This window comes from Marmota marmota, unplaced genomic scaffold, assembly GCF_001458135.2.
Source record: "Marmota marmota marmota unplaced genomic scaffold, marMar, whole genome shotgun sequence".
Classification (NCBI taxonomy): domain Eukaryota; kingdom Metazoa; phylum Chordata; class Mammalia; order Rodentia; family Sciuridae; genus Marmota; species Marmota marmota.
In genome coordinates, this window is record NW_026000037.1 from 51,725,758 (window position 1) to 51,739,115 (window position 13,358).

The 13,358-nt window shown below is 36.8% G+C and overlaps 1 protein-coding gene across 1 annotated transcript in view; it reads right to left on the reverse strand.

The window, feature by feature from the left end:
• The window catches only part of Grb14 (growth factor receptor bound protein 14), a 33,197-nt gene extending 27,874 nt beyond the window's left edge, over positions 1 to 5,323 (reverse strand). Inside the window, exons 1-2 of the mRNA XM_048811965.1 lie at positions 5,278 to 5,323; positions 5,051 to 5,239 (exon numbers count right to left, since the gene is read on the reverse strand). Of these exons, the coding sequence (XP_048667922.1) occupies positions 5,051 to 5,239; positions 5,278 to 5,323 (235 nt within the window). The remainder of the gene's footprint in view (positions 1 to 5,050; positions 5,240 to 5,277) is intronic.
• Positions 5,324 to 13,358: the final 8,035 nt, after the last annotated feature.

Sequence of the window (13,358 nt, forward strand, 5' to 3'; positions counted from 1 at the left end):
CAATGAACCCAGAATGAGGGTGTGGCTTAGATGAACATAACAATAGTCAATTTTGTAAAAAACAAACAAATAACAACAACAAAAAAAATAGGCAGACTCTGGATCTATTTTGAAGATGGAGCCAACAGAATTTGCTGGAAAATAAAATAGGAGTGAAAAAAAGTGTACTTAAAGAAGACACCAGGTTCCAGGTATAAGCACTCTGAAGGGCTGTATTATCAAGACATCAGACGGGAAGTTGCATCCTTAACAATCTTCCAATCCCCACTTGATTCTTATTTCTCACACAAACCCTGCTGGGATTTTAAAGTTTATGAAACACAGGTATGCAATAGTAAGTACTGTAAGTGCTGGAAACTGTATCTATGATCCTTGCAACTACACTGAGAGAATGTGCAGGAAGGAATCAAGATGCTGGCTTGTTTGTTTTGCAGACCTGTTTCTTTGCAACCATTTCTATCCCACCAAGGAAATATCTATGTTCTGTCTTCAACATACACTTTAAAGAAAGGAAAAAATGACAAAGAGGCATTTTTTCTTGGTTTTTGAGCTTCAAAGTAGACTTTATTGATATTTGGCAAATATAACTGCTTAGAGAGAATAAGAGCAAGGCCAATTCTCCGTTTTCTCTTACAGGGATGCACCCTCTGCTTCCTGGGAAAGAAACTAGGATAAAGGAATTGACAGGGGATGGGGTGAAAGAAAAAATTAGAGATAGACAGTACCTGTATGGTGCTAGTCCCAAGTGACTCTATATCCTGCCCCTTTCCAGCACTAGAACGATTTTTGGTTGTTAAAAGCCCAATAGATTTAAACATGTGGTGTGGCTCAAACCATAGTCTAAAGAATATATTCTCAAAGGGCTGGGGATGTAGCTCAGTGGTAGAAGGTTTACCTAGCACATGTGACGCCTGGTAGGTTCAATGTACACCAGCACAGAACAAAACAAAACAACTCTCCTCAAGAAGCCCTGCATCTAGCACAGTGAGAAGCAATTGCTGAGTCAATGTTAAGTCTAATCAAAAAGCATGGTCATCTCAAGTGCCCCAGAGGGGAGGGAACACAGAGAGCTAAGAAAAAGCCATGAATATAAGGGTCTTTATGCTTCAGGCAGTAACCTTGGAAGGAGCAAGAGTTTCCAGAACAAAAAAGAATTGGATAACAATCAGACAAGTACCTCGTTTGGGACTTACTTGCCCTACCACAATGTCAGAAATGTGAAGGTGGGTCTCAATGTTCAACTCAGAACATTTTAGACCTGTATATAACTCACTGATAGAATCTAAATTATTTACCCCAATAAGTCTAGAGAGTGAGCAAACAACAGAAAACTAAATTGTCTGCAAGGGCAGGAGAAGCAGAGTGCAAAATTAGTTCCACTTTGTGAAATAAAAGTTGCATTTTGGCTCCTCTCAGTCTGAGAGCTGTTTCACTGCTATATTTGATTCTTATAACACCTTTAAGTAGATGAATAGTGGCCCTAAAGATATCACATCCTAATTCATGGAACCTGTAATTGTTACCTTACATGGCAAAGCTTTTGCAGATATTATTCAGGGCTTTGAGTTGGGGAGAATATTCTGGATCAATCAGGTGGGACTTAAACCAAACCAGAAGCATCCTTTTAAGGTACAAGCAGAGGAGAATAAACAGAGACAGAAAAAGAAAATGCAATAGGATCACAAAAGCAGACATTCAAGAGGTGTGACCACACGCCAAAGAATGCAAACAGCCACCAGAGCCTGGATGGAGCAAGGAACAGATTCCCCTTAGAACTCCCAGCAGGAAAAAAACCCTCCAGATTTGTGAAACTAAACATCCCTATTGTTTATGTCACCAAGTTTGTGGTAATTAGTTATAGCACTCTTAGGAAATTAATACAATAATCCAATGAGCAAGCTGTATTTCCATTTTACTGATAATAACTGAGGTTCAGAATAGCCAAACTTCCCCAGGTTGAATAGTAGCAACATATCTGACCCCACCTGATGCTCTCTCCCCTGCACAGCGTTACTGCTACCTGCCTGGAGCTTCCCAACCAAGAGACATTCCCTGCCACCTCCACTGTGTCTATTTATATCACACGCATTCTTTCTGTATCAGCTAAAATCAGTTTCTTGTTTTCTTGCAGTTTTCATTGCCTCAATTTCTTTTATTTTGAAACAAATTCAAAATATTTGCTAATTAATTGAAAATAAATAACCACATTTTAAATGTAAGGTAAAAGTAATGGGCAACATTTCAAATTATATCAATCTTCATCTTCCATGAAAGTAATTATAAATCTTTTCAATTTGGACTGCATTAAAAGGTAAATACAACTACACTTTCATCTCCCTCCAGTCAGAATGACAATTTTCAAGAACAGAAACAATAATAAATGCTGGCAAGGATGTGGGGAAGGTACACTCATACACTGTAAGTGGTGATGCATATTAGTATAATCACACTGGAAAGCAGTATATAGTAACCTCAAAAGACTAGGAGTGGAACCGCTACATGACCCAAATATCCCCCTCATTGGGAATTATCCAAAAAAAAACTAAAAGTAGCATACGTCAATGTTTATTCACAATAGCCAAATTCTGGATTCACCCAGATGTTTATTGATAGACAATTGGATCAAGAAAATGTGGTAAATATACACAATGGGGTTTTATTCAGTTATAAAGAAAAATAAAATCATGGGGTTTCCCAGTAAATGGACAGAAATGGAAAACATCATGCTAAGTGAAAAATGCCAAACTCAGAAAATCAGTGTTAAATGTTTTCTCTCATATGTGGAAGTTGTAGCAAAATAAGGGAAAGAAGGGGGGGAGACTGAATGTCATAAACGCATAGGGAAGATCAGCAGTACAAAAATAGGAGTACAAGAATGACATTGAGAGGGAGGGAGGAAGGATGGGAAAAGGGAGAAGGATGGAATGAATTTAATAAACAGATTATATCCACATATGACTATACCACAGGGAATTTCACCTTTATGAAAACACCAATCAAAAATAAATAAATAAATGAGCAAAATGAAGATCAGCGTAATAGAGGAAAGAGCACAAGGGAAGTGAAGAGGGGAGTGTAAAGAAAGGGAACAGGGATTGAAATCAAATTTCATGCACCATGCAACTTGTCAAAATGTCTCCAACTACCATGCAGAACCATAATCCTCTAGTTACAAAAAAAGTAAATACAAAAAGATTCAAAATCAAGCTATAACAGATGTGTGAACAGCTATAACAGATGTGTAACTAAAATAATAATAATGATGATGATGATGATGTAATGCCCATGGACACCAAAAAGTGTAATCTGATAACCAGGGTTTTTTTGTTGTTGTTGTTGTTGACCACATGGAAATAAAGGTCAGAATTCCAGTCTAGAAAGGAAAAATAAGGAATAAAATCTTTCAGAAAACTTCACTGAATGTTTAAATAATGCCATTACTGGCATCAGGAAAATATTCTCAATATTAAGAAGAAAAAAATGTCTTCAAAAATGTCATAAACTAGAATACATGTAAGAAAATAAAAGATGTACTTTCCATTCCTTCAAAGAAAATTTCTGGTACCATCCTACTGAAAATTCAGATAACAGAGGAAGCAAATTAAAATCCAGAGGTTGAATGCAATTGGGATTTTTGCCTCATACATCAGCCTGGTGTTGAAAATAAAATTTTCCTGATACAGAATCTGGCTTTTAAAGTCACATTACATTAAATATTATTTTTAATGTATACATTATTATCTCAATTTGGATGCATTGTCACATATTGTCCCCAAAGCAATCTCATGACATTAAGTATTAAGGCTATAATAACCCAATAAACCCAGGTGGCATAATTGATTATCAGTAAATCACATTTTACATTAAAAATAGTATCTGTTATTTAACAAAGACAGCTATCTAAATACAGGCCTTTATAGGCAGAAAGTTCAATAGGAACATACAAGATGATGAAGTGGATTACTTTACCAGAAAAGAAAAACACTTAAAGGGAAAGTGAAAAGTTGCTGGTCACCAGCTTTATCTTGCCCAGCCCTGGATATAAAATATCATTACCAAGAACTTAAGGAAAGTGCTGGACCAGCCAGCTTCTTATCAATAAGCTTTCTTTTGACCATCCTTTAGCATCATTCTAAATGCAAACAAATTTTAACCTATCAAGTAATCCTACTAAGAAACTTACAATGTATTTTTCTAAATACCAAAAAGAAACAAATTAATCCTACAACCAGAGGCTCTTTGCTGCAAAGTTCAAAACCAAGATGAACTCAAACATGGAGTTATTAATATTTGGAAAAAGACCCCAGGTAAGTTTCACACAAATTCAACATAATTGTTTTAAATACTTTATTTTTTGAAAGCTTCATGAATTTCATTTAAAATATCATATTAAAACATTATTAAAACTTTAAAGACACATTTTTAATCATTTAAATCTTAACCTCATATTTCCTACCCCCAACTACCTGATCAATAATTGATTAATTATATTTTTAAACATTTTTCTGAAATTATTTTCCAGACATTGTAAAGTGAATTATAATTATCAAATATTACATATATGTAGGCAGAAAAATAGGAAGAAAGTCTTCTTAAATTACTTGAAAATAGCAACTATGAAGGGTGAAAAGGAAAGAAAAGATTCAAAGAGTTTAAACAGCTTCTTTAAAACAAAAACAAAAGCTTCATACTGTTTTTAAGTTTTAGTTTTGTTTCAAATATATCAGTGAGCTCTAATGGTAATAGGAAAAGAAAACTGTACCAAATAATGATAACTATGTGTAATTCTGTTTAATTTTCAGGAACTTTACTTCTAAAAAAGAAAAGGAGAAGAAGAAGAAGAAAGAAAAGTTTCTTCTGAAACTGTTGATTTAACTTCAAAGTCTTTTAAAAAACCTCAATCCTCCAAGAATGGAAAGTGCTCACCTGTGACCTTCTGCCTGGATTTCTTCGCTGAATCTACTGAAAGTACAGCGTGGGGCTCAAATAGAAACCTGAGTCCCTACTCTTCTCATCACTTGATAAGAGAAGAAACAAAAGTGGCTTTTACCTCTAATTCGCCCAGAAAACAATTCTTTGTATACCTTTGTTACAGGAAACTCCAGGAGACAAATGGGCCTTGTACTTCTCTGCACTGGGTAGAAACTACATACGTTTTTGTCAATCTTATTTTCAGATAAAAATGAACAGCCTCTGACCAAGCAAAACAAAAACTGAAGAAGCAAAGAATAAAACAGGGCTCAATTTCTAAAAGGTTCCTTAACCTAAGAATACTACTTAATACCGCCAGGATCTCCCAGAAAATTGCCACCGCCAGATTCATCTCCCCGAGTGTGATAATAGGAAAATTGTGACACTTTGGCTTGATGACTATAAAAGCCCTGTAGTTGGTTCTCCAGTGAATTGAAATACACTTTGTATTAACTCAGACCCCAAAATCACCACTTACATTCATAGAAAGCCTTATTCTCCACAAAATGTTTGCATATATGTTATCTGAAGATGACTGGGTAAATATCAGAAGCTCTATAAACAGCTTCCATATATTCCAAGCTATCCAGTGCATCCTTAAAGGATTCAGAGTAAATTTCCAGCTGGGCATGCCATGTGGTTTCTTTGGCCTCCTTTCTAAGCCTCTTCCATTTCTGTATTTTTGCAATCCATTCTTTAAATAATAACAATAATTACTATTATTATTATTATTATTATTATTATTATTATTACCAGGGATTGAACTCAGGGGCACTCAACCACAGAGTCACATCCCCAGCCCTATTTTGTGTTTTATTTAGAGACATGGTCTCACTGAGTTGCTTTGCTGAGACTGGCTTTGAATTTGCGATTCTCTTTCCTAACCTCCTGAGCCTCTGGGATTACAGGTGTGTGCCACTGCGCCTGACTCTTTAAATTATTTGATATAAATATTTTACAGTTTAGTACAACTTAGTTTAAAACACACTTATTTGTCTTTGACCATGAATTTCAAAGATGTATGTAAGTGCAGAGTCCTTGTTCCCATAGAATTACTGTCTAATTTTAATAATATGATTATCATTAAGATAGTTGTAGGAAATGGTATAGAATTTGGCCCACTTTGGGGCTTCAGGAAGATAACTTAGCTAAGTCTTTTTAAATTTATTTATTTTAAAATTGTCTCTGTTTCTTATTTTTCTTATTTTCTTATTACTAAAAGGATACATTTTTATTAGAGAAAAGAAATGTGGTAGTCACAATTCATGTTTAAATATATCAATCTGGAATAACCTCCTCTTGTCTTTTTCTCTGGTTCTAAAAGAGGGTATGTGTGTGCATTTTTCATAAAATTCAGGAAACATTATATATTTGATATGCTATTTTTATTTAATCATCATTACAAATTGTATATTTTCCCACATCAGTGTTTAAAGAAGAACTTCAAAAACATAACCAAAAGCTATATGATCAAAAATGTTGTAGCTCATGAATATACAATAATTTATAACATTCTTCTATTATACCATTAAGCTTCACTTTCCTGGTTAATTGATATTGTAAATAATTTGCTTTGAATAGCCTAATATCTAATTCCTATCCAAAGTGCTTGTTTCTCACTCCTGCAGATAGCATGTACTTGTGGGAGCAGCACCTCCCAGGACACAAAATATTGCCAACACTCCTAATGCCTCCTATACTTCTCTCTGGTTTTCAGGATTTGCAATTTCCCAAGGGATGTATGAGAACAAGTGGTTCCAGCAAATGTGCTGATCATCTCAAGAAATAGCTTCAGAGCACCTGTAATGTGCATCTAGGGGGAGACACATCTGTGAAGGAGGTAGATGTGTCTCCCTACTTGCTCTCAGATGGAAAAGGTGACTATGATAGGTTGAGTGCAAGAGGCTCCCAACTGCTTTTTTCTTTTGAACCTCCTCAGACTGTGGTACTATGTTAGCTGTCACTCACCGTGAACAGATGAAGGTTTCATTTTTACTTTGTTAAGGGCTAGCTGAAATAACTAAGCCTTGGAAAATACATAGTAGTAAGTCAGATAAACATGGGCAGAAAAGGGATTCCTGGGAATCACAACAGCAGGAGCAAGGACACTGAGAAGAAACTGCAGTGCATCAGAAATTTGTAGGCAGTTCTTGAACTGCAAACAGTGAGGCTAGATGTGACATGGGCTGCAGATACAAGGGGCAGGCAGGTCACAAGGTACTATAAGGCCCACAGAGGAACTTGGCCCCATATGGCATAAGAATCATGTCTGCATTCAGATAGATAACCTTGGTACAACTAGAAGCAAGAGAACCAGGAACAGAATCCTGAGGAGAGAACTGGTGGGATCTGAACTCAAGCAGCCGAAGCTATGAGAACATGTGGAAGGAGTATTGGCTGAATCAGGAGGTGCATGCAGGCAGAGCAATTGGTATTCTTGTTGCTTAAGTATTTTTTTCATTTCCAGCCTTACGTGTGCTATCGGGACACTATGGTCTTTTAAAAGCTGCAAGATCAGGGCACATGGTTCACTATACAGGAGCCATGCATCACATGTTCCAAAGGCTTCAGGACTTTTTTTTGCTGGTGATAAAGGTGACCACAAATCTGAGAGTCGGTAAGTTATACACAGCACAGAAAGCACAGCAACCTATCAGCCCCAGAAAACAAGAAAACACTGCCTGTTTTGTTAAGAAGGAAAAAAAAATGTGAAGGAGCAACTTGAAAGCAGGCAGCAGTGAACTGTCCCCTCCCTGCACTGTACATTGCTTTTGTCTTAAAGAGATCACGTGGACGTGGCTGCACACATAAAAAAGGTTTCATTAAAAGCCTCCAGTCATTCATTTTGCTTATTAAAGCCACTCTACAATGATATCCACAATGGAAATCTCAGCTGTTCCTAGTAATAATACTAAAATACAATTAATTCCTTTTCCCAAGGAGTCTATAGGTATGTGCTGGAGGTATGTGCTAATTGCCACTGCTTCGTACCATGGCTTCAATTAGGAATCAAAATGGGAGCAAGACAAACATGGATCCCATTAAGTTCCAGAGGACTTGAAGCTGAAGTCCACTCCCCCACCAAGTTCCTCTTACAGTAATTATACAAAAAGAGTACTCCATCGGAGGAGCTATAGTGACATCCAGTGGTTATTGAGCAAAGCACACCAGTTACAAAATCTGGTATATTACAACATAAAAGAAGGGAAAATATTTGCTGATACAGTGACATTTAAAATTCGATGGCTATTTTTGACTGGAGAGAACTGTAGATGTGGAATATTTGTCATAAACAAATAATGAGAAGCCAAAAAATTCAATGTCTATAAAATAGTGTGTACATCTAGAGTCACAGTCTAACATGCACTCAAATTAGGCAATTCAGAGAACAAAATTGGGGTATTTAGTTGCTTTAAATGATTTATTCTGCCTATTAAAATTCTCAAAATCGGGCTGAGTGGATACTCAATGGCACAGTGTGAGTTTAGCATACATGAGGCTCTGGGTTCTGAGCATTAGCACCAAAAAAAAAATTCTCAGCAGCATATATTAATAATTATGACCAGAAGATATGACGTGTCACTATTAAATTCAAAGTTCCAAACATAATATTACTATTAAGTTATACAAATTCAAGAGCAAGCGATTTCCAACATGATTTCTCGTGTTGTTCAGATAAAATAAGTTATCAGCCTTTTTATAAAGTGAACCAGATTGGCTCAGTTTGATCTCAGTAACTTTAGTACCACCTTGGAAAGAAAGTCTATGTGAAAATGTTCTTGGAGTTCAAGATTTAGATTACAGTATGCCTGAGTGACAGAGATGTAGAATGAGACAGAAAGAAACTCACCACATAATCCTAGGAACATGAGCTTTGATCAACTGGAGCGAGAGAAAAACCCTCAACTCTCTTCTATTCTGAAAATCTAAATGTTCTTCCCTATAAGGTCTCAAGATCTCTCAAAACCACTAAATTTCATAAATATGCAGAATACATGTAAATGGGGCACAATGGGTCATGCACAACTAGCACAAATGAGAAAGAGAGGCAGGGATAATTTCCATAAGCCACAGGCAGTTTGCTGTAAAAGCAAAGCAAAGTTGCTTATCCTCCAAGGGTCAAAACTTTAATTCTGGCCTCTTTTGTGGATCCAGCCCAGAGTCTCACACATGCTAGGCAAGTGTTCTGTCACTAAGCTACATTTCCAGCCCAGTAGTATATATTTAAATTAAATCAGATCATATTGCTTTCTGGGCTCAGACACCCCTAATTGCTTTCTCTCTCTCTCTCAGGATAAAATCCAGGCCTGCTCCATGCCTATGAGGCCCTATAGGATCTGGTCCTCTGGTGGCTCTGTGCTGTGTTCTGCCATTACATTCCACTGTAGTGACACTACTCAAGGTACACTGGCCTCTGGGCTGCTTCCTGCATACAAGCACATTGCCACTTTGGGCCCTTTCCATTTCCTGTCTCCTGGATCCACAACAATCTCCCTCTGGCCTGCTAGCTGTGTGCTTCAGGTCTGCACTCAAGCACACCTTCTCAGAGAGGTCTTCCCATGCCTCTATTTAAAGCCCATCTCTCCCACCCACCTCCACTTGCTGTCCTTCACCCAATCTTCCTTCCCTGGAGTTTATCGACACCTAAGAGATAACAAATATTAACATTCTTATCCTTCTTTCCCTACTACATACTGTGTCTCCAGGATCTACAAAACTATACAAAAGTCAGTATAAACCTGTCTGTAAATATTTGCTAAACTGTTTAGGGAAGACAGCCAAGGGAAGCTGGGGAAGTTCCTATGTTCCTACATTATGTGGAATCTATGAAGTGAAATGGTGGGGGGGGAAGAAAAAGAACACTCAAGGGTTTTATTTTATGCACAAAAAAATAAAAAGGAAAGCAGTCTACAAACGTGAAAACAAAAGGAGAGTTTGTTAAAATAGGAAAACTATTTAAAGACATTTTTAATGCTAACAGAAGTTATTTCAGTGTTGTAAAATTATGGATAATTATGTTTAATTCTTAAGATTATTGTTTATTTCTCAGTTATTTACAGTGAACTGATTTATTTTTGTATTTGAAAATATTTTTTAGGGTTGAGGGTGTAGCCAGAGGTAGAGTACTTCTCTGTTTTGCACAAGGCCTTGGGTTTGGTCTCCAGCATCAATGGAAAACTTATCACTCTAGTCCAAAAGAGGTCAAGGATGTCTCCTGAACAACATGCAGAGCTAACTAGCTGGTCACCAAACTATTGGCAAAGAGTTTGTCCTTTGGTTCTTTATATCAACGGCACTCATTAAAGACTTATAGGGAGGTGTCAGGAGTCATTCTATTGACAAAGGATATCTGTCACTGCATATCATATTTAAGGAAGAAATAATAACCTCATTCTACTTCTTTTTATTCATTTAATATGCAAATGCAAAAAAAATGTTTCTTAATTCCATTACTTGATTAAATATATATTGCAAGAGTATTTATAGGTTTGTCAAAAGCACAAACAATAACAACAACAAAAACATTTCAAAGACATATTTGTTTATATTTGGTGTTCAGGAAAACCACAGCACCTCCATAATGGTTATTTTCCTATTACACTGTTAGACAAAGAACTGGAGGCTGTGTAATATTATAAATGTTAGCATTTGGGTAGAATTTATGTTTGCAACTGTTTTGCTTTAATAAATAATATGAATGCAAAAAAAAAGAAAATGCCAGAACTAAAATTCCTTCTCATTGTTTGGTCTAAAGCACTGTTGATGAAACCAGGAGATATTATGCTCAAACCTCTGATTTTATTTCAGCAACTTCTAGAAAACACAGTAATGGAAAAATACATTGATATTATTATATGTTTAAATTTAGTATGTAGCTCAAATTAATTTTGCAATGTTCCATTTTAAGCTTTTCCAATAAAAGACTTGTACATTTCATTCTTTAGTATAAATAATTTTCAGTGTTCTCAATGAAAACTGCTACTCGATTTGCAGAGCAGATCTATGTTACTGAACTTGAAAGCTATTTGCTAGGGATAAATTGTAGTGATTATAACCAAAAGAATAATTTTAAAGTTCCCCTCCAAAGAAAAGAGGATGAGGTACTATGGCTATATGTGATGCTAAATAAAGTTATATTCTTGTCAGTATAAGTAAATTAAATAATTTGGAGATATGGCAGATATCTTTTGAGAGCATCATAGTTTGTGAGATTGATTATCACAAAGAGAAGTTAAATTAGTCAGAAAGGACAATGAGGAAAATACACAGTGAGCTTTCTCTGTCCTAGGAGACAGGGAGCCGTGCTGGCCACTGCAGACTGCTTCAGAACGCAGGCTCTCTGGCAGGTATGTAACCATCCTCACTCAGCTGTCACCATCAGCTGGCACTGCTGCAACTCACCAGCTGTCAACTGCAGAGGTGCTCAGGTTCCAAATCCCCATGGAGACTGTGGAACTATTTTAGCTTCTTTTCCACAGGTTTCACTCTGTCCTCTCCTCGGGTTTCTGACATGTCCCAGGACAGTCCTCATCAAACCGGAAGTCTACCAACACTTTTTAAGGGTTCAGGGAATGCAGGCAGCGTGAGGTACATCCACTTCACAAGGGTCTCTTCAATATGAATCCTCCTAAGAACACACTTCCGCCAATATCATTTTTTAAAATTCTGTTTCATCAGAGAATGGCAAATCTCTCATCTGACTAGAACCTTACTTTGGAAACACTTCTCTGGGGTGTAAACCCTGGAACCTATCAAACAAAGGGACAATTTTGTATACTGGCAGTCAGATGAGAAAGTGAATGACTCTAATGACTAGTTATAAAATTCTTTCACAATTCTTCAAACAAATTGAAGGAAGTAATTGAGCTGTCAATGATAAGTTATTTAAAATGATTTTGATGACTTATTACTAAAGTTTTTAATGTATAATGAGAAGGAATTTGCAATAGGATGAATAATAGCCCCCCAAAATAACTCCATCTGAATTCCTGTGAATGTCACCTTCTATGAAAAAAAAAAAAAAAAAAAAACTGCAGATGTGATCAAATTAAAGATCTTCAAAATGAGATTTTCCTGGATTATCTAGGAGGGCCCTTATAAGAAAGAGGGATTATATTTGGTGCAGACAGAAGAGAAGGCACGCAGACAAAGATTAGTGTAAGGCAGCCATGAGCCAAGGAATGCTTACAGCCTCCAGAATCTGCAAGAGGCAAGGAATATACTCTTCCCCAGAGTACATGCCTGCTGACACCTTGATTTCAACCCACTGTTACTGATTTCAGATCTCTAGAGGTGTAAAAGGAAATTTTCTGTTATTTTAAGCAACAAAGTTTGTGATAATTTGTTATAGCAACCACAGGAAACTAATACAGAGTTCAAAGAGTTGAATGGTATTGTCATAACAAACTCCTTCCGTTCTCATCTACTTATCTATAAACATGTTTTTTAAAAAATCAATATCTATAAAAATAAACAGGGAATAAAACTATTGTTGAACCCTGTCTCCCTTTAGTAATGAATTCTTTATAACTTATTAAAAGAAGCTTTAAAAACTCTCCATGGTTCATAATACAAAACCTCATTTCCAATTAAAAAACAGAAGTTCAGTGGATTAGACAAAAGGGGAATGAAGGAAAGGGAAGAGGATAAGAATAGGAAAGACAAGTGGTTTAAATCTAACACAACTTTCCTATGTACATATATGAATAGAACACAGTGAAACTCAACATTGTGTACATCCACAAGACTAGCATCTGAAGTAGAATAAGACATACTCCATGTTTGTATAAATAGGACAAAATAGACTCTACTGTCATATACAATTTAAAAGAACAAATAAATTTTTTAAAAAATTGAAAAGTTAATCTTTATATCCTCAAAATGTAAAGAAGTTCTCTATAATTTTCAAGTAAAATCTATAGTGCACATCACTATTAAGAGAATGACAAGCCGGGCACGGTGGCACACGCCTATAATCCAACTGGCTGGGGAGACTGAGGGAGGAGGATCGTGAGTTCAAAGTCAGCCTCATCAAAAGCAAGGCACTGAGACAAGGAGAGAAGATGGCGGCGAGGGGAGTGCATTACCCCCGTGTGCTGCTTCACTGTGTGGGAGTATGACAAGTCAGGACGGCTAAAGGATATCTTGTTAGGAATTTCCAGCAATAGTGGGGTGCTCCGGAACCTGGAGGAAGGATTTCCATCGCACGAGGATCGGCTACGGGGACTCAAACGCGAGAGGTTTGTCGCACGGAGGGTAACTGCTTATTCAGCAAATCGCCCCGCGGCTAGAGTCTGCAGTGTGCGCTGGGATAGAGACGCAGGGTTACAGCGCTGCAGTTTCTGCCAGCCGCGCAAGCACCGTACTCAGGGCTGAATTCTGGGTTC